This window comes from Cebidichthys violaceus, unplaced genomic scaffold (genome assembly GCF_023349555.1).
Source record: "Cebidichthys violaceus isolate CVI_PGR_0920_01 unplaced genomic scaffold, fCebVio1.0.p SCAF_90, whole genome shotgun sequence".
Taxonomy (NCBI): domain Eukaryota; kingdom Metazoa; phylum Chordata; class Actinopteri; order Perciformes; family Stichaeidae; genus Cebidichthys; species Cebidichthys violaceus.
This window is the reverse complement of record NW_027176976.1, coordinates 350379-378122: the sequence shown is the minus strand read 5'-3', so window position 1 is coordinate 378122 and position 27744 is coordinate 350379. Positions and strand designations below refer to the sequence as shown.

Sequence of the window (27744 nt, the reverse complement as noted above, 5' to 3'; positions counted from 1 at the left end):
CCTCTTTCTCTGACTTTCACACATCCAAGAAGTCAACAAAGATGTCGATGAAGCCAATGATGCAGTCGCCCCCGGCTGAGATGAGCGTACCATAACCATGATTTTCCCGAAATACAAATGAATCGCCAACCTACAGTTTATGTGCCTTTGGGCAACGCGTGGTTGCATTCTTTCTTTCAGTGATTATAAATGCATCGCGGTTAACGGGTCTTGTGTATCTTGTTTTTCCATTTCCGGAGAGAGACGCTAACTCTGGCCACAGTTTGCACGGGACAGACACACCAAGGATTTAATGGAAATGAATGAAGGGACAGGGTGAGGTTGGGTCTACTCTATAGATAGAGAAGTCTTCTGATATATATATATATATATATATATATATATATATATATATATATATATATATATATATATATATATATATATATATATATATATTTGTATACATATCTAGAACGCTTATCCAGCCGTCCAACCATTGGGCCGGCTGCTGGATGAGTGCAGGTTAGAGTGTGTGTGTGGGGGGGGGGGGGGAGGACAAACAGGGAGACCAGGTGAATTTACTGCTTCTTTGCATCCTGTGAAAACATGAAAAGTGAACCATGTTTCCAGTCAGGAATGATAAAAAAAAAATAAAATCATAAAAGTACTGACATAGTACGTAGTTTTTAAGAATAAATTCTGAATATATATATATATAAAAATGCCAAAACAAATCAATAGATGTGTCTTTCTCAACATATCTGCATATATTTGTTTGGTATTTTAAGAAGAAGAGATTGGTCCAACTCAGGATGCAAAGAGAGACTATTTTGTAATTCACTTCAACTGTCCTCACTGCTAATGGTAAGGGAGAATGATGGATGGTGGTGGTGGTGGTGGTGATGGTGGGATGAAGGTGCTCACTTGGTTGTCTGCCGAGAGGCGGGGCATGGAGAGGGTCCGCCCGTGCCCATCCATTGGGTGATAGGGCTCAGTGTCGGAGTACCCGTCCCGCCCCATCGCCCTCATCTCTACCGTCTGTAAGACACAACGAGAGGGGGGGGCGTGACCACTGTCTGCTGAGGGAGGGGACTCTGATGGGGGAGGGGTGGAGGGAGGAGCCAACTGAGGTGTAAGGGATATGAAACAAATTCAATGATGTATCAGGAAAGTTTGTTCTGTTCCTTTTTTAGTTTTCAGTCTTACGTCTTTCATCTATGCAATTTGCATTAATGAACTGTTGCTTTGAACCTTCGCTGTGTTTTAAGACACATAGGTAACGATTAGATTGAGAAAGGGTCCAGCTGAGGAGCTCCAGGCTCAGGAACCACCTCCTCCTTCTGTTGAAATTATGTCATCACATGTTAAACTTAACCTTTCGGCAGCAAATCACTTCTACTAATTTAATGAGTTTGCTAACGTTAGCTAGCTTTGCTAATGTCGACATTAACGTTAGCTTTTTTTCTTCTGTTGTTGTTGTTGTGCCGACAATAATGCTAGTTCGCTAACGACATAAGCATAGCTAGTCAACGTTAGCTAGCTCATCAGGTAAGTGCAAGTAATTTGCTGCTTAACTTTACCGAACTTTATAGGTAATATAAATATCGGTGGAGGTTGTGCGGCATGAACGTGATACAATGTATCGATAAGACAATACAGTGTGCAATACTGTTGGCATGTAAATCCAATTCTTTTTTGGGAGGAAGTGCAATAAACACACGATTAACACACTTGATTTTCCGCCATGAGTCCCAGCAATCGGGGATAGGTCCCAGTGCTAGAGGTGCCCGACCCTGGAGCTCTGCAGCAGGACACTATTGATCAGATTAGGTCCGTTTATAAACACTACATATCTTAATACTAATCTAGCATCAGATTGTGGGTTACTGCATAATGTCCAGACCTTTGGGAAAAGCTTCTTTGTGGGAAAACTGGGACCTTTCTGGCATGAAACGTCCATCCCAGTTTGTAAAGAAAATGTCAGCCTTTTTCTTTCCAAAGAGTACATGGCACAATTCCAAATCCATATACATCTTTGTACGTTAGTCATGGGAGTGGAGAGAGAGATGAGGGGCCCAACGGACGAGTGAGGTGTACATCACAAAACACATCTACCAACTCCTAGCCGTCGACTCAAGAGGAGTTTGAAGAGGGAAAAGATGGAAAACCCAGTGAGTAGGAAGAGAAGAAGGGAGATGTGGAAAGATGAAGAAAGAGGAAGAAGAGAAGAGCTCAAAGGGACAGAGAGACACTCAGGTCTTATATACGCCGGAGTAACCGCAACAACATCCAGCACTGCAGATACTGAAAAAAGAGATTTCAACCCTGGACTACTTCATTGGAGGTTGTTACGAACTCTTTTGTGTTCAAGGATGACAGGGTAGATTTAGTTCTCGATCGTCTACACAACAAGGGCAGCAAACAGGGCATTGAGGTGGAGCTCTTCAATTGCAGTTGTGTCAAATCACCTCGTATCAGAGACAGGAAACTGGATTTAGGTCTGACAATTCCTCAAGATTTTTATCTTCAAAGACTCCAATTAGACGCCCCATGGATTTTGATTGATCATCTTTTATCCATCCAGGTTAGATATGATACGGCAAGATCATCTGATATGAACTACTTACCTGAAAAGGCAAAGAAATATGCGTTTTTTTTGGGAGACCACTTTGCAGGGAGGAAGGTTTCGGCAAACGACTCCGGGAGACGGACTGCGGTTAGCTGTAGCAAGTCACATTCAGCCAGCGCAAAACCCCAACACTGTTGGGGGGGGGGGCGGTCTGATCCCAGAGACCACATCTCAGCGAACCAGATCAGTAAACTTCCTGTTGCTGCCACGACACAGGTTAGAGACCCAGCGCTCCACCAGCCCGCTGTGACCCCCCCCTGCACCGGATAAACGACCAAAATGCTACAGCTAACCGCTAACTGAAGGTCCGCCCTCCAGAGCTGCAACCGCTCTCCTCCCGGCAGAAGTGGCATTACTGCCTTTGCTGTTAGATATTAGTAGATGACTGACTTCACATTTGGATCGTTTGGGCCCAGTAGTAGAGGTGAAAAGCGGGGTCCCTGTTTAAAAAACTGGCTTAAATTTGTCTCTTTCTTCCGTATGAAAGGCTGTGCTTTTGCATTTGCTAAATTCAGAGGGCTCAGAAGACATCTCTACAGTTTTAGATTGATTGATACTACTTGTATTCATATTCACCAACGCATAAATGGAGTCGTGTCAGGTCTTGTGACTGTGTGATCTTTTAGAGGAACGTTTCCCACCGGCGTCTTAAATATTTCAGCATTAAATCTTATTGATTATTGATCCAGCTACTGCTACTGGACCTGAACATAACCGGCGTCGACGACGTAACACGCTTTCTGTGTGCTCATCATACCTGCGGGTTGTGACGGTTGTCGTGGAGGTCGTCGGGGTAGGGTCTGTCGGGACTCCAGTTGCCCGTCTTCTGGAACATTTCCTGGGCTTTGGCCGTCACCCACGATTGGCTCTCAGTCATGCCACCCTCAGGAGGTCTGGCGCCCACACATACACACAAGTCAGGGCGGATTACAAACCGGGGAACTGAAGAAAACCACTGTTGACTAGGAGTCAAACAATATCAGCGACCGATCAAGTAGCTAATTTAATGAAAAAAGAATCAAAGCGCTGTTTCTTGGGTATTGTTAAATCTTTCCACGTATGAATTTTGTTACGCCAAAGAAATTCTGGCTTTGTGATGCCTAAATGTCGCAGGTTACATAAGTGACTTGAGCTATGATTGCGTGTGTGATGCACGTAAAGTACGACACATAAGTTGACTTAAGTTAAAATAAGTCAATGCTGACTTTTGGTTTTTCACAGGGTACCCAAACAGCGGTCTCCTGGGTCAAAGTCCTGTGTTTGTTTGACCCATCCGTCCACTCCCACCTCTCATCAACACGGACTCTGTTGCTCTTTGTATCGCATCAACTAAGTCCCCCTGAGGTGGTCGCCTAACAATTAATGTAAATATGGGTCATAAAAAGCTGCATGTTCAAACAAGCCAATGCGGTCTTTTTGGGCCTCTATACAAAAGCCATTTCAGGACATCTGGACCTCAGTTTGTTGGGGCTGATGTCTAGATTATCACAGCGTTCTTTGCTAAACTTTCATCAGTTTACCCCGTACTTTGTGACCCTGCTCAAAGCTAACGTTAGAATGCTAACATGCTAAATGTAGTACTATGAAAGGTAAAATAAACCAGATGGCCTCACCATCCTTCAAGCCAAATATTAATAACTGACTGATCTTAATTATTCTTTCTCTTTGTATCTTTGCTTCATGTTCACTTCATTGTCAGATATTAATTAATAAAGATTAGTTCACTGAAGTTCAAGGTGGGAGAAATGTGTATTTAAAGAACATTAGTTTTGATCAGAGGTAAGATGTCCCCAATAATCCGACCTCGGGGCAACAGAATGAATGTGTACATATACCTCCCCCCCGTCCCCGTCCCTGTCCCGGTCCCGGTCCACTCACATGCTGTTGAGGTTGTCCGGCTGGGTGCTGGGGAGGCCGTTGAGGCCCTGACCCCCCTGGCCGTCCGTGCCCCCTCCCTCAGAGGGCGGCTCCATGCGCTGAAACATTAATGGCGTTCGGTTCTGTGTGAGATACACGACATGGCCTGCAGGCTGGCATCAGGCACACTCAGGGGGGCAGACACAGGACACAAACACAGGATGCACTCGCAGCATGCACCCACACGGGGGCGCCATCGGCAAACACATGGCTGTGGGTATCCAAGGTAAAGTTCCCTGCCAGACTACTGATCTGGGATCTGCTAACCACACTGAATAAGCGTTTTTTTTAACTTTAAGATTATTTGACTTTTTTCATGTTACTTGTATGAGTTTGGTTTGATGTTCAGGGATGGAAGCTGATCTCAGATCTGTGTCAGAGGGGAACTTCTACCTCAGGCATTTGAGGTACGATTGCTCTTAAATCACAGGTCTTGGACCAGATTACAAAACTCATGAAACACATCATCAAAAAAGACATTTTACTCAAAAATAGTAGTTTGACAATCGGTGTGATCCTTTCATCTGCCAAGACATTTTGAGTAATATGCCATTTTGTGGGAAGAGGACATCTGAACCTGAACTAGTTGTATTAAAAAAACAACTTCTGCTTCCATCAGGTCAGAGGTCAGGCAGCTTTCCTCCCAGGGGATCCTGGGTAATGGAGTCCTCTCAGGAGTGGCTTAAAGGCGACGGTTCATGACTGCTACAGCCTTCGTCATGTCCCTCCACAGCCTGGAGGCTAACGGCTGAATGCTAAATGAGTGCAGATGGATCGAGGCCGGTTCAGAAACAGACAGAGGTCCAAACCTCCTCTTGACACTTCAGGCTGATCTGCTGGACAGGAAGTTTGTCTTGGCTACAATATACATCAAAACATTCTATATTTAAAGATACAACTCAAACAGATGTCACTGGTTATTTGGCGAGTGAAGGAGGTGATAGAGGCTTTGCAGTTGCTTCCTGAATCTAAATCTAACAAATGCATCAAATCTGTTGTCACAGAGTTGCAGATATCTGCACAAAACTGTTTCTAATTAGGCTGAAGGTTCTAAGCAAGTTGTCAGATGTGGGCCGAAATGTGGGTTCTTGTGACACTAAACGGTTGTTGTTCGCAGATCTGTGATCCAACTTCCTGTTGGGAAGAGTTCCTTGAACTGACCATAGACTGTATAGAAGAAGGGGACGTAGTCATCCTTGACGTCACCCATTGGTTTGGGACCGCCGCGTTGAAGCCTTGAGTTCGGCAGAATACCGCCGTCGCCATCTTGGCTTGTTTGCATCCAATTAACGGGAGTTACCATATTTGGAATGTGAAGGAGTGACGTAGAGACGCCGTATACGGCTCTGGTAGCGACCTGCCAATCAGCGTGTAGCCCCACCCCTAACTCATCCCCTGCTTTATGGTCTGTTTGACTCTAAATGGACCATAATGTACTAAATGAACATCATGCTGTATTGAAGAAGACTTAAAACTAGAGATTGAGACCATAAACTCGTCACAAAGTCATTTTCTCATAGACTTCCATACAACCAGAGGAGTCGCCCCCTGATGGTCAGTAGAGAGAACTTTCACAACCGGAGGTTGCCGCCTGGAGCTGACACATGTAGCATTAAATCCCAAATCCATACACGTATAGAAGAAAACAGCCACACAGAAAGCTTATTTATACTGTTTTTTCCCCAACATGGCCAACTTTGGTAAGCTAGCTAAACAAGCCAACGTTATCTAAGCATGAAAACAATTTGGTGGCTGTTGTGAGTGTATGAAAGATCAATTCAACTGCTGACTTTGGCCCTCAAGGTGTTTTAGTCCTACAATATGGCTGTTTGAGGGTATTTAATGTCAACTGAAAGCCTTCTATTTCCTCCTCTTTAACATAAACGATCTGGGAAGCAGCTTTAAGAAATGCTGCATTTTTAAATTCTTTTGGTCTAATCCTGTCCAGTGGTCGTTTCCTGTGCCACAAAGGTAAATGGCTCATGTTTGTCTCTTGACAGTCTGGTTTGGCACTGGCTCGAGGAAATTTACGGCACAAAATATTTAGATGGATTATGACGAAAAAACACCAAACACCTAACGCAGACACCGGCTTCGATGGCGTATGTTTTCAGAAGCGGCATATGTAGAAATGAATGGTCCCAAACTGATTACATACTGGCCACAGGAACCTCCACTCAACATCCCACCAACCACCACCACGGCAGACAGACAGGCAAACAGACAGATTCATGAACACACAGACTGGAGAGAATGGGTCTTGGTTAGAGCAACTTGGTGACAATCGACCTGGATTGACCAAATAGGGAGAGCTTGATAAGTCAAGGTCCCATCTCTTCCTGGAAAGATAAAGGGAGAGCGTCAGAGGGACAAGAGACGACATGGAAGACAGGAGTGAGGGACAACAGACTCCACAACGGGGTGAAGGAACAGGAGAACGACAGACAACATATCGGAGACACAATCAACAGACAAACAAACACTGAAAAAGGACGATTGAGGCGCGACTGGGCACGAAGAATACACAGGAGGAGGAGGAGAGAGACGAGAGACGAGAACGACAAATGACGAGTTCAAGAAAAAATCCATCACTTGATTCCTTTACGCTGAGACATGAGGCCAGTTGTCTGTGTAAATGTGCCTACTTTTTGTTTTCAGTTTGGGAGGTGCCATTATACAATTTCCTTGGCAAAACTAACAAGACAAAGAAACTGTTCTTTCTTTCTAGCCCGCACCTTTTAACTGAAAGATACATGAAGCTGCTAAATCAACAGACCGGCCCCGTGTTTACCGTTATTGGAATAATGATGACTTTATGGTAATAATTACTATAACATTTTCATGTTTTACTAACATATATAAGTACATTAGTTACCATTAGCTATTGTTTCATCCCTACTTTAAATGAACACATCTTTTTGCTTTTCTTTAATATAAAAATAAAACCTGTTAAATTGATTTTCGCGTATATCAGCGCCCAGTTCGTTAAATATACTAGAATTACCGCCACGTGTTCACCCCAATGTCAATCCAAAATCTTATCGCTTCCCCAGTTAATCCTGTTGGACGTTCGCTCCAGTTATGAACTGAAAGTGTTTGAGACAAGAAGATGGCAAAGGATTTAGTGTCAAAACGAAAAAAGGGAAAAGCGCACATTTGGCAATATTTCGGTGCTGTCACAAGTCCCTAATCAAAAGGCGGTCATGTGAACAATGGGGTGCATCAATGATCAATGTTCATATTTGATTCTAAGGGGCACAAACCAATCTGATGTTTTAGAAATGTTCTGCTATTAAGCTCCATTGAAGCTGTTCTGTCAATATCTGAACATGACAAGACATTGACTTTGATTTGTGTGATTTTTTTTTGGATGGATTCTTCCTTTAAAACGGTACGGCATTATGAAAACAAAGACCACGGTGAGGGTAGAGAGGGAGAACGACATGAGGGACTAGACAGAGATGGCGGGACAGACACACAGACTGGTTAAAGCCCTTGTGTACTGCTGATGTTGAGAGAGCCTGTGTGGACCTGTCCATTCAGTCCAATGGGATGGAACATACCAACACATACTGTATTTACACTGTAGAAAAAGACTAACATACTCTCCATCCACTGATGCACTCCTTCGTTCGGCAAAATGGAAATCCCATTGTCTTAGTCGAGAGCAAAATTTGGATTTTGTTGTATCGCGTTAAAATTTGGGATCAAGCGCCGAAGCAGCGGGAGCGAACAGGAGGTATTATGAGTGGAGAGATGTTTCCCCACACGTCCGCAGTGTGGATCCAAGAAAATACAGAGACAGAGCGAGTGCATCTCAAAGGCATTCATCGACAAGAGGGGGAAGAGCACTGACAGGGAACAAAAAGGTAAGGCCATGTGGTATCATCATCGTCGTCGTCATCGCTCAGAACATTACCGACAACGACAAAAAAACACATTTGTAAATTGGTGAACCTTTGCGACACCTTAATCCTCCTCGCCAGGTGCAAACAGCCCACGGTGAAAAGAAAACCAAAAAAAAAAGCAGCGGAAAAGGTCGCTAACTAGCTCGAGAGAGTCGAACACCCTCCGTTTGCAAGCACGGCAAAAGGCTGGCCAAGAGAGCGACAAGGTGCTGGAATTAACAAAAAAGGACGCAGATATTTTTTTGAAGTAGCATGCTAACAAAAGGTACAGCACAGGCTTTGGGTAAACACGTGATGACAAGAACACCTGAGGAAGTGAGGGTTTGTTTGGAAGTGTAGCCGCGACGTTGGATTTAAATGCACAAGACGTGGTTCTTGTGTTTTTAAATCCATATTTGGCAGAAGAAAGGCAAAAATTCAGTCCGAGGGCTAGTGGAAGCGGTATCAAACAAAAAGAGGGCCGGGAGGAGGCGGAAGAGTAAAAAAAAAAAAGGTGTCTTTTTTTTGCGTTCTGGGGATTTCTCTGGGAGGGAGTCTACCTGTTCCTCTCGCAGCGCCTGCAGCTTTTTCGTCTTGCTCTGCCGGTAGTATTCCATGATCATCATGGCAGCGTAGATTTTGCCCACCGTCAAGTCTGTGGCTGCTGAGAAAATGACAAGTTACCCTGCAAGATTAGACCCGAGTGAGATGGGACCCTGAGCCGTGGGGGGGAGGGGGATGGGAGACGAGACAAAAAGATTAAAAACGCAAAAATCACTGACAACATGCAGAATACACCAGCAGCTGGGACAATTCTGTTTCATGTCAATTTGAATCTAAATGTTTGGTTCTCAAATTTCAGATAATTCCATCATCTAAGAATATTCGGTCAGTGGTAACCAATAATTGTAAGCAACAAACACTGTGTTGGAGGAGCATAAAAACTAAATAATATCATTTCCTGTTCCCTCGCTCACAGAGAGGGACAAACATGTGCTTTTAAATATGCATTATAATATGCATGCAAACATACTTAACTTTCATGCATGCATGCATCCTTTGGGTTCACAAAAACCTCATTCTCATTGGCTAATAAATCTTTCCAACACAGGGCTTGAAATCATTTAATGTAATGATATTATGTATATTAGTACAGCTACTGTATATGCATAAAAAGGCAAGTTAGAAGGGTCTGTTTCTTTGCTGATGATGTGTTTCGGAGCACATGTAAGTGCAGAATGTAGATTTACGTTTTACCCCCCCAGGAAAATGTGCCAAATTGACACATTTTGGGGCTGAGATGAGGCATTCAAAATAAAACATAAAAATGGTCTTTTGTTGTCTTGAAGCAACATTGGTAACCACTGTGTAAACATTCCCTGTGGAGCTTCAAGTGAAACAGAACTGAGCTCACTCTGTGGTGTACAGCCAACAAATAAAATATTACAACACTGTACAATTATTAACACAACAAAGCCAATAGTCTTTTCACAGGCAGATGCGTTTCCTATACCATACCATTTAGCATTCTCATATTACTTCACTGTCACCTAACCATATCAAACCTTGAGTTTGTTTTAACCGTAATATTAAGGCTGAGGACCCGGTAGCCACCTCACTAGGAAACATGTGGACGCCTCACACAAATTATCCCTGGGAAACAGGAGCTCAATGTTTTTCTAAAAACTCTGGACAATGTATCCCCAGAGTTTGGATGGAACACACAGACATTTAAAATCAGAAAAATATTGAGCTTTGTTTTGGTTGTCGGATAACCAAACCGTGTAGGTAACTGAATGAGCGGCGTCCGTTTCAAAGTGGCACGGCTACAAGTCGTACAGCATTAAAACGTATAAAAAAACGTGTGATAATATATGGCCACACATATCTCATACCTATGTGTGTAATACACCTCATTAGCTGCCATGCATTTAGCCAAACAACTTGGTGCTTTTGCTAAACATGCATCATTTCACTAGCATGTGCTGAAATCATTTGAGGAATCTAAACAGATTCACCTGAAAAAGGTCATTCATCACAATCATTTTGAATAAACCTATTAGCCTAGATCTGTTTTACTAGTTTATTCGTTGTTTAATTCTTGCTGTAGTGAAAAGACTTCTATAGAGGATCTTCTATAGCAGGCACCCCCTGATACCAGGACTTTCTGAATGGGTGGAGAGATCAGTGAAGGTGTGTGCGCTACTGTGTTCTCTCTGATGTGTCGGTTTGTGGAGAGCCCGGCCTCCAACCGCGTGGCGAGCGACGCTGTGGGAGACGAGGGAAGCGATTACGGACGAGTGTGTCGGGCTTCAGGTGGGCCCGCATCTTGTCTTGTCGTTGGTAACTAACGCATTCTGATACGTTGTGGCCTGTTAGTAGCTGGTACAGCCTCAAGGCTTCGTGATAATTAATAACCCAAACCACCTAACAAAAAATAATTTTACCTGATGATGATATGATACCAGACAATCAAGAAATATCTGCTTACCGAATGTCTGAGGATTTGAAAGCCCCTTACATGTCGTGGATTCGGACTGGCAAATCACAACCGTTTATCTACATGCATTGGGATGTAAAGGGGGTACCACGTGGGGATCGACCCCGTCGGTTAGCATGTTAGCTTAGCATGCTAGCAGAGCAGCTGTAGCAACAACAGTTCTGTGCATGTGTTTCTGCCACGACATCTCGCCCAATATAAGGAGCCGCCATAAAGACTTTGGATTGGTTCTGCTGCTATACAAGTTTTTTATTAAAACTATAATTGTTTTCACCAAGTTATAGCAACAAAACAAGGGTTTTCAGTCTCTAGTTGAGCGACGCGTTTAGAGACTTGACTTGTGACTCTCCCTGTGCCACAGCAGTGCACCTTACACAGGCCTCCCAATAAACACATGTTCCTGGAACGCAGGGATTTAGGCATTCCGAAAATTGTGAGAACAACAATAGTCGCTCCCGAACGCTGTTCATGACAGGAACAAACAAATAGTGGCCGTGGTAGAGGAGCTGAAGACATGAAGTTTTGCCATAAAGGACAAAGGCCTTCCCTCTACCAAGGGTTCATCAACCTGGCAAAAATAATGTATTTCAGAGGTATGGCATGATGGTGACAATAAAGATAGGGGGGTCACCAAAACCACTTGGGTTTATGCTCTGGGGACAATGAATATTGCGTTCATCAAATGCTGTCCAATGGGAGAAAGTGACCCAATGGCGATGCTATATGAGTCACCAACATTTATTATAAATATCCTGAATCTCGACACCCAATATTTGTTCTGGACCACAGTATCGGAGACGTTTGGATCCACGGAATCTACACGGGCGTATTCATCTATTTATATGTACGTTCAGTACCGTATGTGTGTTTATGCTGTAGTGGCCTGATCAGGAGATGCGAAGCAGTGGATGACACTGGCTGGTAGAAGCTGTCCTCTTGGTGAGTTGGTGATCGGAGACACACACACACACACACACACACACACACGCACACACACACACACACACACACACACACGCAGACGCACGCACCACTATGCGCCATAAGTCTGCAACTTACCCTTGTGCGGCGTAACCAGCAAGTCCAGTGTCTTCTGCGATAAGTTGGGCCAAATAGCCATCATCTCCTTTCTCAGCTCCGCATCCATCTGGTGCTTGTCTGCACCGCCTGGGTGGGCCCGCAAAACCATAGTGCCCACACACACACACACACACACACACACACACACACACACACACACACACACGCACACATCATTTGAACACACAGACAGCACACATGCACACATCCATACATATACAAACACCCCCCCCCAACACATAAACACAGGGCAAGAAGGTACAGACCAAAAAGGAAGGCACAATGGCACAAAATCCCCAAATAAAATGTATTTATCCATTCATGCGTGCACACATTCACCCAAAACAAAAAGGTTATTTGTTAGAGCCGGATTTGGCAGAGTTTTGTTATATTTGATACAATAATCTAGATCATTCTTGTTGTGGAGAGACAGACAGAAAATTGAGAGGCAATAAAGTCATACCCATGAATTACCCAGGAATACCCAAGAGTGTCAGACAAGAAAGCAACAGGTAGAGTAACGGGTAGATAGTACTTAAGGGCCGTACCCTTGGCAATCTTTATGTCCAGTGCTGTCCTGATCAGAGCCATGAGGGTGGAGTTAAAATGCACCGTGTTGTCATCGGCCACCGGCAGATCCATGCGCAGCAGCCTCTGTGGAGAGCCAGTCGGGATGAGAGGATGAGAAAGGGACGTGTCCTCGCTAAAGTGTGGTGTGCCTGAACCTCCGGGAAGGGGAAGGGGTGAGGGGTTTTGGGTGGGGGCCAGGGGTTGAGAGAGCTCCATAGACGACAGCCAATGGTGGATCGTTTTTTATTTAACGTTCGCTTAAACAGATTAGAGTCGAGGAAAGGATGACTGGGTGTCACTTTAATCCTCTCAGATTCTGATCAATTAAAGTAAGTCAAGTCAGTAAATTTCAACTTGAGGCACTCGAGTTTTAAAAGTCCTAAGTGACTGTTGAGCATTCATGTGTTACGTCAGTTTTGGTAACTTCACTAGCGCATGCGTTTGCTTGAAGGAAGAAACTTGCGTCTCCTGTGTTTCCAGTGATACTCTACGAAAACAGCACAGCTATCCAACGAAGGCCATCTGCTGCTAAGCAACTGTGAGAGCCGAGAACCACAAGGAAGAACAATCGGAGGCAGAATGGCCTCCGACCCAACCTGTGCCCATGTTCCCTAAATGTGTGAATGCATTGAGCGCATTTACACATCTCTGTTGTTACACACATGTAGATATAAATATTAAAACAGTACACATACACCAAACCCCCGAACATCCCTCCCTGCCCACTTACACACAACTATTTTCACAGACTGCAATTAAGGGCGCTTAATTGCAGTCCTTTGAAGACAAAATAGGTCGACTGGAGAACAATAACAGTATCACTGGTGTAATTCTGCTATTTGTCAGGAGACTGCTGTAGTTTTATTTACCTGAGGCATCCGCTATAGAGCTCCCCCTACCTGTAAGGAGGTTCCCTGTCTTTTACAAGTTCTATACAGTACCAGGTAAAACCAATGGAGAAACCTGCGGATAGAACAAAACAAGCCGGGCCCGATCGGGGCCGCTTTGCCGTTCCTATCCGACCAGTTGGCGTCCATTGGATTTACCCTACGAAACATGAGCGTTGGGCACTCACGATTGGCAAGCACGGCAGTTACGATGGTCGATGGTGGGGTTGTGTGCATGCTCGTGTGTGTTCCTGAGTGTGTGCGAGTGTCAGGCATGCCCAAAGCCAAAGTGTTGCGGCAGGCTGGTGGGCATCGGCCAACATCCACAGCGCTCGGCATGCAGCGGGCGGGCGGGCGGGCTCAACGTCGCCCCGTAGCCATGCGACAGAGAGTGCGACGATCGCATGCAACACAACACCATCCTGGAAAAAAATCCCACAGACCCCCGGACACACAAAGCATGCAACATGCCTTTACTTCACTCCCATTATCTAAGCCCAAACTCTCCCCACCTACCCAGCCCTCAACACCCCCCCCCCCCCAACTTCCCTCAAAACCCACTTTCACAGTACAAGTAGCCGTGCATCCGCACAAAGAGAGTATCCTCAATCCAACTTGGATTGATCCTACTGATTTACAGATTCATTTCTAATCATTTTGCTCTCTACACTTTTACATTCGTGGTTCCCTTAATCAAAGTCAAATTGGATAGCGATGGTAGTATTTCATTTCAAGTCAAGATCTCTCTCAATGCCAAACGGGTGCAGTGTCTTATTAAGGGGGGTTGTCAAAGTTAGAGAGGATTAGAGTTGTGGCATTCCCTGGAAGAAGAAAAAAAAATAATAATAGAGAAGATCAAAAAGAGATGATTGACGTTCTTTCTGTTTTTTGTTTTTGTTTTGGACCAACCAGACTTTATAGTGGTAGAACTGTAGGGTAAGGGGACGGGGTCTACCAAAGGGGACACATGGTAGGGAAAGCGGTTAGTCGAGTTAAACTACAGGCGGCTCTAAGCTCGGTCATGAGATGTAGTTACAGATAAAAAGGGAAGGGCGAGAATGAGGAGGGAGAGGAGGATCGTGAAGACACTGAAAGAGTAAAAGAGGAATCAAGAGAAAGTGGGTCAGTTGGGAATAACAGAGAGATGTGTGTGTGTGTGTGTGTGTGCAGATAGAAAAGAAAGAGAGGAGAGAGGCTGAGAATTACAAGAACAAGACAAGAGATAAAGACGAGGACTAGAAACAACACTGACATAAGTTTACGAAGAAGAGGTCAGTAGCGATACACAGATATCACAAGTAAAGGGAAGGCCTGGTGTCTACTAAAGGGAGGATCAAGAACTTTAAGAGTGATCAGTGTCAGAAAGGTCCTGATGTCTAACCTTCCTCTCTCTGTTCTAACAAGAAACCACGAGGAGTTTCTGATCTCAAAAATGTCCTCTAATGGACTTTGTTTCGTGTGAAAATTGTATCAATGAATACTGGAAGGCTTTGATGGCTGAAGTATGTGATGGGGGGACCACTGCTGACACAGGTTGACATTCTGGAGAGAAGAAGAAGAAGAAGAAGAAGAAGAACAGGAGAGGTGAGGTAGAGAGACAGAGCCGGCTCGGGCGGAGAGAGGGGGATGAGGAAATGAAGATGGATGCTGATCGCTGACGGACAAGTGGACGTGGAGGCAGAGGGACAGAAGACTTGGCAGAAAGAGAGGAAACAAAAAGGAGAGAAAAACTAAAACGAAGAGGAGAGCAGAGCAGGAGGAAGACGGACTGACACCCAGATTCAATAGACGTTTAGCACAACGGAAAGTTTGCTTTATTTGATCAAAGTCGTCCTGTTTTACAGAATAGTTCAGCATCGTTAATATTACTGTAACTTCACAAGCAAGTCAGGAAAGTAAAGAGAGAGTTTTCAATCTATCGCACCTCAATACTATTTCTTCTACTGACCAAAAATGTGTCCATAATATCGAAAAACTGCCAAGTACTGAAAGCGTTGAATGGTCAGATTCAAATCCAATAATACTGCCATTTTGGGATGCAAAGACGTTAGCTCAGGTAGCTTAGCTTGTTGACGCTCACATTTCACACTGTTAACTGGTGACGGGTGGGAGATATTTGGCTTTTGCGTTGCTACTCTTCAGAGTTTCGTTGGCGAGCATGATCGGATTAAACGAAAGGAGCTCCACGTTATCCTACAGGCTAATCTGGATGTCAATAAGAAAGAGAGAGAGATAGAGAGAATAAAGGAGAGGAGAGACAGAGTAGGGCTCTATGGTCGAGAGAAAAGTTGGACAACGAAGACAACGAGGCAGCGGATGCTGAAATGCCCGACCCGAATCTTTACCCTGGTGGTCTGAGACACAAAGAGAAAAAAGGCATCTTTGAAAAAAAAGACGAAAAACTAGAAGGGCCAGAACTTTTCCTACCCACTTTATTATTATTATTATTATTATATTATTGTTTGTATGTGCACAGTGAGTGGTACAGTAGTGTGGTTTATGTGTGCACTATAGTGCCATCCGCAGGAATAAGAGACGCAGAGAACTGAAGACAGACACCCTTGCCGGTCCTTCTGTACCCGCATCGTCGGCAAAGAGTTGCACTTTAGATGTTGTTTGTTCGAGGGGCCTCGACACTAAAGATTTTCACGTGAACAAATGATTTACGTTTCTTATTGTGAAACAACAAAACGTGTACATGATTCCGCATACATATGCTCACAAAGAATATCAGTAATGACTTCAAACAGTTTGTGTCCTGGGGTCCTTGGCGTCATTTACAGGATGTCACTTTTAAATGAATCAAAGCTAGAAACACACATAATTGGGATTTTTGTGGTCAGAAAATATGATCTATTTATGCATTTTCTTTTTTGCTCAACAATGGTGTCGAAAGCAGGCGTGTTGTACAAGCGTGTTTAATATTTGATTTACGTATCCTGCAAAATGCAGCTCGGTAAAACATGCAGGCATCAAACTATCAAAGGTACTTTTCTTAAGCTTTTTAATTTGTTGTGGGGGATTCTTTGTCAGATCTGTGCTCTACCTATGGTTGTTTTTTGGCGTGCGTGCGTCCGTGCAGGTTGCAGAAGGACTAGCAAAGCCTCCTCCGTTCCCTTACTCCTGCGGCCTGACGGGGGGGACGGGGATAAAAGAAAAGAGGATCGACTACCACTCCACTATCACTTCACTTCACTTCACGACAAAAGCCCATCACTCCATCCCCGCGGTCGGAGAGAGAGAGAGGAGAGGACAGCGCTCACCACCACCACAACCACCACTAACAGACAATGAGGAGAACACCGCTGGGAGGAGGGAGGGAGGGAGGGAGGAAGGTGGAGGAGAGAGGGGGGGGAGAGGAGGAGAAGGAAGGGGGGAAGGTTTCAGCAGATGAGAGAGGAGAGGTTCTCCTCATCGGCGATGGGGAGGTGTAAGGACGGAGATGGGAGGGGAAAAGGAGGAGGGTTGGGGGGGGGGGGGGGGGGTGAAGGGAGAAGGGAGGGAGGTGGGGTGGTGGTTGTAGGGGGGCGGAAGGGTGAGGTGGGGGGCGAGTCTACCTTATAGGCGACCCGGGCGGGACACCTCTTCCCGAGGCCTAGCGGCGGACACATGTGTCTTAGCATCTGATACATGTCTGTGTAACTGATCCGGCCGCTGGGGTGGCCACCAACACACACATGCGTTCCAACAGACACAAAACACACACACACACACACACACACACACACACACACGACAGACACGACAGACAGGACAAACAAAGACGGACGACGTGAAAACGGAAAAAAGAAAAATGACGAGGGGGTAGGGAGAGGGAGGGAGGACGCAGACGCACAGAGGAGTGTTTGGAGGAGGAGACAGGAGGAGGAAACAAAACAAAAAAGAAGAAGAAAAGAAACCGACAAAGGAAAGGAAGAGGGAGGGGAAACAAATACACAGAGGTTATTGTTTTGATCGCTGTGGACATGTGGTTGCTGTGGCGAGAGAAAGAGAGAAAGCAAGGGAGAGAGAGAGAGAACGGGGGAGTGCGTTACGTGGCTTCTAGTCTGGTTTACCATAAAGGAGGGCAGAGGAGAGGAAGGGAGAGAGGGAGAAAGGTTGGGGGGAGGAGGAGGGGAGATTTGGAGGAGGTGTTATTTAGTTTAGTTAGTTAGTTGTTGAGATATACCGTTCTATGCGAGGTGAAAAGGGGATTTGGGATTTTGTTGTTGTTGTTCTTTGCCCTCTTTCGCCACGCTCGGATAGAACTGGCAGCGGGGCTTCTAGCAGGCAAAGAAAAGCACCGCTGCAGAGATCGGAGTGAGTCACGACGACGAGTCAATGCAGTCTGCTACCGAAGGCTGCGTGTCCACCGGGAAACCTTCCGCTCACGGCTGCGCCTCCAGATGTTCACGGGACGTGCCCAAAACACGGGCCGGCGGCTAACAGGAGGTCAGTTCACCGCCACCGTCCGAATGTGTCCTCGCTAAACCTAAACGCTTGCCTGAACCTAACCTCGTATCTCTCCTCACAGGCCCTGAAGCTCCGATGAACTGGCTCTACTGCCACATAAGACATAAGTAAATATAAATGCTCAAAACCTCACCATATGTCACCGAAAACGACGTGCACTGCTGGACATCACCAGGGGTAAGTTGTAAAAATACGATGATTTGAACTGACCCTGAAGGCCGCAGAGCCTTAAAAAGACAAAGATCAGCAACCGCAGACCAACGACTCTTCCCACGAGCGTCTGTCGACGCAGCGAGTTACTAAGAGGTACCTGGTGGACACAAGACCTTTTCATGTCGAGTCCCTGCCCCGAACCACACACACACACACACACACAGACACACACACACACACACACACACACACACACACACACACACACACACACACACACACACACACACACTGCCCCCCTTTCCTTCTTTTTTCCCCAAAAACACCAGAGCCACAAACAGAGCAGGTTTGGCCACGTCATTGAAGTATTCCATATTCGGTAGCAGCGACTACAAACTGTTACCACATGAGGCCCGTTACACTCTCCGCTCAAGGGGTGCCGACCCAAGCGTGCGGGATTCACCGGCTCTGTTCTAACGCGGGAGTAATCGATGTGCTCTGGGACGCCAGCATTCCTCATTATGTGTCATTTTATCGCATTTATTTATTGTCATATGCGGTGTCGTTTAATCGTCTTGTTCTTTTTGTCTTGTATAATTGTCGTTGAGAACGAGATGGTACATCTCAAGGGGTTATTCTTAATAAAGAATGTCCATATATTTACCATGAAAGAGAGGAAAACCTGTGGTTTTATGATACGCAGGAGTACACGCGAGTATGCAAGATGGCGTTTTTACAGAAAAGCTCTTCTTCTCTGCTAGTTTGCAGGTTAAGTAGCTCGATATTGCTGCAAAGTTTGAGCAAATCTTTGGACTTTAGACATTTATTTAATTGTCCAATCAGCACGTTGTGATCCCTTTGCATTGGTGCGTGCATTCTTTGTGAGGAGCTTGTAACGGGCCCAACGCTCGTTTTTAATTCCTTGAATCCTTAAAGCCACTCTGTGTAGGATTACAAAAAAAAAGAATCAGACTTTCAGGACATGAAGTGGCTTTAAAATATGTACACGGATTAAATATTACAGGCTGCTTTAATAAGCACAGCGGCTCTCTCTCACACACACACGCACGCGCACACACACACACACACACACACACACACACACACACACACACACACACACACACACGTGCCACGGAGGCACACGAATCTGCAGTTTCTTTTCATTCCGACCACAACAGCAGCAAACAAACCTGCAGACTCTTGAGCCTCGATGACACGCGGCTGTAAAGACAAGCCGGCGTTCGGACCAAGCCCTCTCCGCACAAGTCTCTGGTACTAAAGTGAAACCCCCCGCCCCCCCCCCTTCAATCGACCCCCCCCACCCCCAAAACTCAAACAAGAACAAAAAAAATGCACATTGCTCCAAACCGTTTTTTTTTTTTTCTTTCTGCCCAGGCAAAAAAATTAAGACAGCAAGCAGAACTCAAAGACAACGGCTGACCGGAGTCTAGACTCCCGTGTTTACGTGAAGCTCAGCTAGAAGTGAACACGTCGGTGTCAAGTTTCCCAGCGTTCAGTCAGAAGACAATAGCGAGTGCAGTGCACCACCTCATGCTTGTGAGTGTGTGCGTGTGTGTGTGTGTGTACAAGAGTGTGTGTGTGCATTTCTGCATTGTCCCAAACATTCTCATTGTCATGTCAGAATGCATATACAACATAACCACCCCCCCCCCCCCCCCCATGATTCAATGGTGAAATGATTAAAACAACTGAATAATGCAAACCCAAACTGAAAAACCAAATGAAATAAAAGGTTTGAAGGAAAATCATTTGTTTCAAAAGTGATAAAGAGCGACATTCATTCCAGTCTCTTAAAGGCGAGCAGGTTGCGTTTTAAGTTTGTGCTTTAGGGGGTTTTGTCCAAACCTTGCAGGCCACCCTATGTGGGCATTTCTTGCCAAGGCCCAGGGGAGGGGAGATAACTCGCAATAAACTGTACATATCCTTATAATGTATGCGCCCGCTGCAAGAGAAATACAAGGAGGGGAGGTTAGGTGAGGGAACACACAGAACACAGAGAGAGAGAGAGAGAGAGAGAGAGAGAGAGAGAGAGAGAGAGAGAGAGAGAGATAGAGATACGATGATAGAGAAGAAGAAACGGGAGAAGAGGAGAGAGCATTTATTTACATTGAGAAATCCTCTCATGCAGACACTCATTACAGAGGGCAGAAGAGGAAGAGGAGAGGGTCATCACTACTGTGGAGTCATTTATGAGAAGCTCAGAGAGGAAGGGAGAGAGAGAGAGAGAGAGAGAGAGAGAGACGGAGAGAGAGGCAGAGACAGAGAGAGAGACAGAGACAGAGAGAGAGAGAGAGAGAGGCAGAGAGAGAGAGAGAGAGAGAGAGAGAGAGAGAGAGAAAGAGAGAGACAGAGAGAGAGAGAGAGAGAGAGAGAGAGAGAGAGAGAGAGAGAGAGAGAGGCAGAGAGAGAGAGAGAGAGAGAGAGAGAGAGAGGCAGAGACAGAGAGAGAGAGAGAGAGAGGCAGCGAGAGAGAGAGAGAGAGAGAGAGAGAGAGAGAGGCAGAGAGAGAAAGAGAGAGACAGAGAGAGAAAGAGAGAGAGAGACAGAGAGAGAGAGAGAAAAAGGGAGAGAGAGAGAGAGGCAGAGAGAGAGAGAGAGAGAGAGAGAGAGAGAGAGAGAGAGAGCGAGAGAGAGACAGCTGGATAACCCTTGATTCTCAGTCAGCTGATATCATAACACCATCCTGTTTCACCATAACTCTTCCTGGACGACATCACGACTCCACAGTCTTTCTCCCCCCGTTTATTTTTTTTGGGGACGGGAGAGAAAGTCAAGGGTTAAGAGATAAGATGGTTTACATTCAGCATTAAGACTTGTCCAAACGTGTGCAGACATATCTACTGTGTGGTGACTACAGCAGCTTGCCTGTTCTGTGTACTTGCTATACTTCGCGGTGCGTTGGTGTTTGTTTTTGGCGTGCCACTCACCAGGCGGCCGGGTCGTACTCGGCCCATATCCTTACATACTCGTCCAGGTGATGCGGCCCCAGGATGGAGGAGTCTCTGGTCAGGTACTCAAAGTTGTCCATGATGACGGCCACGAACAGATTCAGCATCTGGAAACGAGGACGAGGTGAACGAGCTCAACGCAACAACAAAAGTTGTTTTTTTTGTGTTGAACATCAAGTCGAAAGGACGAACAACTTGGCTCAATGAAACGCTAAACGCACAATTGACCTTTGGGTAAGCCCCGCCCCCTTCTCCTACTTCATCAAAGTCGTCAGCTACTCTCTCACTAACTGCACTCTGCGTACAAATCATCTAAATCTAGACGGAAGAAGAAGAAGGGTCTACAACATGTGAAGGACACATCGAGGATGTCGGACTGACTCAGCAGAGAAAACAGGTTACAGAGATAGAGATAAAGACAGAAGCTAAAGTGTAAAACCATCACATCGAGAGAATGAAATCAAGGAAGAGCACTGTTCCTGTTAAACCTCTGCACCTTCTACAAAGGAGAAGTAATTGGATTCAATGTAAAAAAAGACACATAGCTGAACATTTTGAAGGTTTTTTTAGTTGTTCTTACCAGGAAAGAGCAGAGGAAGATGAAGGAGACAAAGTAGGTGTAGGCGAAGGTGCTGCCACATTCAGGTTCTGTGTTCCCTGAGGCCGGGTCGCACTCCTTACTGCCCAGACACGCCAGCATGATGTCGTGCCACGCTTCGCCCGTGGCGCTCCTGAACGACGGGCGAACGACACACGGAAGGAAAAAAACAGGAAAGAGCAGAATGCATTGAACAGCTTCTACTCTACACCGAGCGTAGAATTCACCACATAGATAATAACGCGTACAAAACTAGTGCCATAGGTTCTCCAAAGAGTCCTTCAGAAAACGATGCTCACCTGAACAGCAGCATCAGGGCCATGATGAAGGTTCTGAAGTTGTTGTGCTCGTTGATGGCGCTCTCGTCGTCCAGAGCCAAGTTCCCAAACAACTAAAAACGCACAAAACGGTGGAGAAAGAGAGAGAGAAAGAGAGAAAGAAAGAGAGAAAGAGAGAAAGAGAGAAAGCGACCACAACAGCAACAACAACACCCAAAAATATTACTGTGTGTTCTGCAGTCTGACGACAAAATCATACAGAAACAGCAGCAAATGTCGTGAACACGTTAACGTATCAGTTCAGTATAATATGCAGTACAACACCGACGAGGAGCCACTGGTCCTGCATTTGAAGTACCTTTAGTTTTGAGTATTACTTCTGTACTGTAGGTCTTTACATCTCTGAATACAGGTCTTTTTATTCGTAACGTAGTATTTTTTTACATCGTGGTATTTGGTTTACCTAGACGAAGGACGTGAATGTCTCTTCCAGCTGTTCACCTTAAAACTCATTCAACATGTAAATAGTACACAACGTCACTGTCACTTTAAGACCAGTTCATGCCACTGATATAACGATAATATAGTAGCATTAATTATGCAAGTAGTTCATGTCCAAATATGACTTTTGTCTGGACATGAATATTATTAAAAATCCACGTTATCGTGACAGACCTACACGAAACAGATCAAAAGCTGCAGCTACTCACCTGCATGCCGATGATGGCGTAGATGAAGAAGAGCATGGCAATGAGCAGACACACGTATGGCAGAGCCTACCAGAGAAGAAGAAGAAGAAGAAGAAGAAGTGTTTATATGTGTGTATATATATATGCCACTGTGTGTACTCTAGACTAGTCTGTCCGTCTGACCGGGTACCTTGAAGGACTGGACGAAGGTCCACAGCAGGATGCGGATGGTCTCTCCCTGCCTCAGCAGCTTGATGAGGCGAGCCGCTCTGAACAGCCTCAGGAAGCTCAGGTTGATGAAGTTATTCTACAGACGGAGAACACGAGTCAGTCTCACCCAAACACACGACAGCGGCACAAACCTCCCTCTATCCAAACAGAAAAACCAAAAAACAACAGCGGAGGAAAGAGAGGTCAGAGAGAGGAGGGGGGGAGGGGGGGGAGGGGGTCAAACCCAATAAATCATAACCAACTGCAAACATAACGGCTCTGAGGAGATATATAAACGGGAGAAAGACAGAGGGGGAGAAAGTCAAAGGACAAAAGAAAAGACGAAAGAAGGAGTCAGAGAGGAAATAAGGAAAATCATAATTCTGAAGGTCATCATCCAATCTGGTACAGCAGAACGCTTCTTTTTTTTTTTTTTTTTATAGAACCAAATGCACTGATCTCTGGGGGGCAAGCAGGCCGCACAAGATGGAGCACAGTGCACTGTGCCTGTCAACCACACACACACACACACACACACACACACACACACACACACACATACACACACACACACACACACACACGTTTTCTTTCTGTGGCCCAGAGAGCATGGCTTAAGGTCGTCTGTGACGCCGAACTCTATAAATTGTTTGATGAGTTTGACTTTTGAAGATGAGAGAGACAGACAGCAGCCGATGTGTTTTTTTAGGGCTTTCACACTTGGGTTGAAGTTCTGCAGGTGTTGTCGCGTTACCGTCAGTCCGTTCTGACCTCAGCGGACCTACGGCACGCGTCACACGACGGCGCTCCACGCGACCTTCAGGCCGGTCTCATCCAGCATTCGTTCACAGAATCAGAAGTATAGAGACCACAACACTCTACGGGGCGGATGGGTCCAAGAAAACAGCGATCGTCCAGCTGTTTGTTCTCCGCGTTAAACGAGAAGTCAACGTAGATTCATTTGTGTCGTAACTCCCGTAATGTAGTTATTTGAACCCAAACAACAATCTTTTCCTCAACCTAACCAAGTAGTTTAGTTGCCTAAACCTAAATAAGTTAGTTAGTTTCCTGTGTTCATTTAGAAAAGACTGTCCTGCACGTAACGAGCGGAAATTGATTGAAATCAAACAAACTGTGGTATGAAGATACGGACCGGGTCAGGTGACGTTTAAATAAAGAGTGTCAATGGACGGGTCAAACAAAACCCAGGACTTCTACCCAAAAGAGTGGCGTGGGCAGAAAATTGACACGAGAAAAACTGACGCTAAAGCAGAGATTCTCAACTGGTGGGTCGCGACCCAAAAGTGGGTCGCGACCCACCAGTAATTAAGGATACCTGTCGTGAAATCGATGAAGTGTTTGGACTCTTGTGCGTAATGACTCGGTGAAGAAACAAAGGACAGACTTCAGGCGTCTGGACCAAGTGTGAAGCTGCCCTTAAACACGGCGGCGCTGCGGTCTCGACGTGGACTCGGTGACTTTCTGAGTTTGGTCGGCGGGTTCTTTGCGGCGTCACAGAGAGGAATAATGCGACGGCGCGACAGCCAAACTCCCTGCTGAGGCCCCGGCAATTTTTTTTGTGGTTGACAGGCAAGGCGGGAAGAGGAGCATGGAGAGGGAGGAGGGAAAGGAGGGAGGAAGGGAAGGGACTGTAGCGAGCAGCCTCGGTGCAGGCGTGGTTCGGCATGGCAGCATACTTCTTTCTTTTTTTTTTTTTTTGAGAGGAAAGGACTGGCCTACATGCAGACCAGCAGGGGGCCAGTGGGGCCGAGCACATCCTGAGCTCTGGTTCATTCACTGATTCAGTTGCACTGTGAGATGAGATTTATTCTGATCGTGTGCACACATTAACTGATGAATGTTATTAAGTTGTTGCAGTTTAATCAGTTTAGTCTTTCACCGATACATCCGGATGGAAAATCAGCAAAAACGTCAGGATGAATTAAGCTTATTCTTAAAAATGTAAAATGTAAAATGATCCATGTTCTTCTAAAGTATGTATTACACTAATAATGATCATCTCTATGTCATCAAGTGTCGTCATCCAGGAAGCACATGCAGTGGGAGGGGTTAAGACTGGTCATGTGGGGTGGGGGGGGTGACTGGGGGTAAGGCATGGGTGGGGGAGGGGGGTACGCATGACCAATGAGGATGCAGCAGAAAGCTTTGAGAGATAAATTACAAACCAACCAGATTCTACATGTGCCAAGATGTAGAAAGATGAATGGGGAGGGGTTTATTTATTTTTTTTATAATTTTTTTTTTTTTGTAGGTTGAAGTACGTTGTGAGTGGGTGAGAGACATTGTTTTTTGGTCGGGAGGGTGGGAGGTGGGGGAAGGGTTGTTGGTTGTGTGTTTTATTGGGCAGGGAGGAGGGGGAGGAGGGGGGGGCATGGGGCACACCACCACCACCACCATCATTATCATCATCATCATCATCACAGCACCACCACCACATGGCATGGCGCAGCACGGATGGAGAACACGATGAAGGATTCCATAGTGCATTTTGATTGGATGGATTTTTTTTTTTTTTTTAATCAGAGGAGGAGGGAGTGGGGAGGGGGCGTAGGGCGCCAACAAAGTAGAGAGGTTTTTTAAAGAAAGCATGTAAAGAGATAGAAGAGGAAGACGGAATCATTATGGGCGTCATTAGAAAGGTCAAGTCAGATCACAACAAGTTAGAGAGCGACGTGAGACACGGTTCAGCCCCTCTTTGACTTCAGCTCTGTCGCTACTTTCGGTTCGTTTTGTCTGGTTGGTTTTACACACTTTAAAGAGGACCACGTTTCCTGAGAACCGCGCACAGAGGAAGCGTTTTTCCACCTCGACTCGGCACCGATCTGCCGCTCACGCTCAAATCCTTATCTCAAATGATGTAGTCAGTATTTTTACGGACTTTATCTAGCGTGTTCTGTCTCTCTCTCTCTGCGAGATCAGCCTCTAGCGAGCAGGACTCAGACCGCAGCGGAGTGAGATTACTGCTTTAACAGCTAACCCAAACTAACCGCACCAGCGTTCGTGCAATTACATTATTCGGTTAGCTTCAGTATTGGATTGTAATGGGTTCTCGTCTCCCTACAACATGTTAGAAATTCAAATTTTGCTATTTTAAAGTGCCACTACCAACACTAATATGAACGTTTTATAAAATTAGTAGTCATTGTATGAAGAACACTCCGTCATAAACATTGCATGCAATCCGAGTAAAGAAAAGTTGACTTTTTGTGCAATCTGAGCCACCGTCTGTCACAAATCTTTGCATGAGAACCGTTAATTAAAAATCGATACGGTGTAATTGAGAGTATCACAAAACACAATATCGCGATACTCACGCGTATCGGTATTTTCTTGCTCTGCTAGCTTTGGACATCAAGTCTTTCGACATTAAACGTTTGGCTTTATTGTTAAGTGCCGCCACTAGACGTTCGCAGAGCCTTCTTTTCTCAATATTTGATCAGTCGGTGGAGCAAAACTCAAAAGGAGTTTTACTTCAGTTCTGGGGGAGTGTAGTCCTCAGAGGAGGAACAAGATGGAACCGGCTGTTTTTTTTGGCTTTGCCCACAAGGTACCTTCAAAACCTGCCAACGTCAACATGTGATTTCTAGCCAATGCTAACGACATCTTTCACTTGATGTGCTAAAGCAGCAGGTCTGCTGCCACAAGCTGACAGAGAATCAATCGGATGTCTGAAACGTTCAATTCACCGTCGGGGGGGGGGGGGGGGGGGGAACACACCACTAATGTCAATTAACGTCTCCTTTCGGACAGCCAGGACGTTGATCGAGAACGTCCAACGTGGCCGGTGGGCGTCGTTAATCGTCTGAAATCACAGTTGTTTTGCAGTAATAAGCGCACTGATTGTGACTCGAGTCACTGTGAAATGAGACGTGAACTTCAGTCTGTGTCAGAGAGGTTTTACGAGTTCACAACCGAAACCAGGACGCAGAATCCAATTCGCAGTTTGGCGTAAAAAAAAAAAGTACACAGTAACTGGACGACAGAGAGGGGCTGAACTTCCACAAATATTCTGACATCTATCATCATATTAGGTTCATATGTATAGAATAATAACAGACACACAAGTGACACAATCAGGGTTAACAGTGAGAAAAACACAAGAGCGCATTAACACACAACAGCACATAATTGGCACAATCTGTGACTCGTACGAATTTAAACCCAAACTTTAAACGTGGACGATGTGGACTTTATAATTATTTGACATTTGGGGGTTGAAGGAATGCTGCACACTGACCCAGAACTGGACAACTAAGACATAGACTTATGTACACACATTATATAGACACACAATAACACAATAAACTGTTGTTAGTCTCTCTGTTAGTCTCTTTGGAATCAGAAATGTACAACAAATGTTGTACATCTGTACGGTAAAAATACGACTCGATCACAGTAGCTGGCTAGCAGAGCTTAGCATTCAGACTGTAAACCGAGGAGGAAACAGTCAGACATGAGTAACAAAATCCACCACCAGCTCCTGTAAAGCTCGTTATTTAACATTTAGAGTTATTATTAGTCTTTGGTAGTTTAATCCAAAGTGTTGTGGTTTTTCGAGGGATTATTTCTTGACCAGGAGCAGTGACTTAGTCTGTGTGTGTGTCTACATGGTGTGATGGAGTTTTCTTTTTTATTCATTTTTTAATTTGTATCATCCTAATGTGCAATTTGTTTTGCTTGTGGATTAATGATAATGTCTCTAAACTTCTACAAATACATAGATACAAATGCTAATCGTGATTCTGCAGGTTTTTGCTTTCAATAAATGATTTGGGTCGGTGTTGCAGCACTTCTTAGGGGTCGCAAGATCAAAAAGAACTACGCAGCAGGTCCCTCTATGACGCCAGGGACGGGTGGGGAAGTTTACGACAACAAATACATCAGGCGACTCCTCTGAATCCATTCAAAAATGTATATCA

The 27744-nt window shown here is 45.2% G+C and overlaps 1 protein-coding gene across 1 annotated transcript in view; it reads right to left on the bottom strand.

Moving 5' to 3' along the window:
- cacna1ab (calcium channel, voltage-dependent, P/Q type, alpha 1A subunit, b) overlaps positions 1-27744 on the bottom strand; it is an 89073-nt gene that overhangs the window by 8180 nt on the left and 53149 nt on the right. The window contains 12 exon segments of the mRNA XM_068704366.1: positions 907-1020; positions 3369-3504; positions 4490-4611; positions 8976-9079; positions 11975-12082; positions 12544-12649; positions 19927-20023; positions 21009-21136; positions 21610-21760; positions 21927-22018; positions 22616-22681; positions 22785-22901. Coding sequence (XP_068560467.1) covers positions 907-1020; positions 3369-3504; positions 4490-4611; positions 8976-9079; positions 11975-12082; positions 12544-12649; positions 19927-20023; positions 21009-21136; positions 21610-21760; positions 21927-22018; positions 22616-22681; positions 22785-22901 — 1341 coding nt within the window.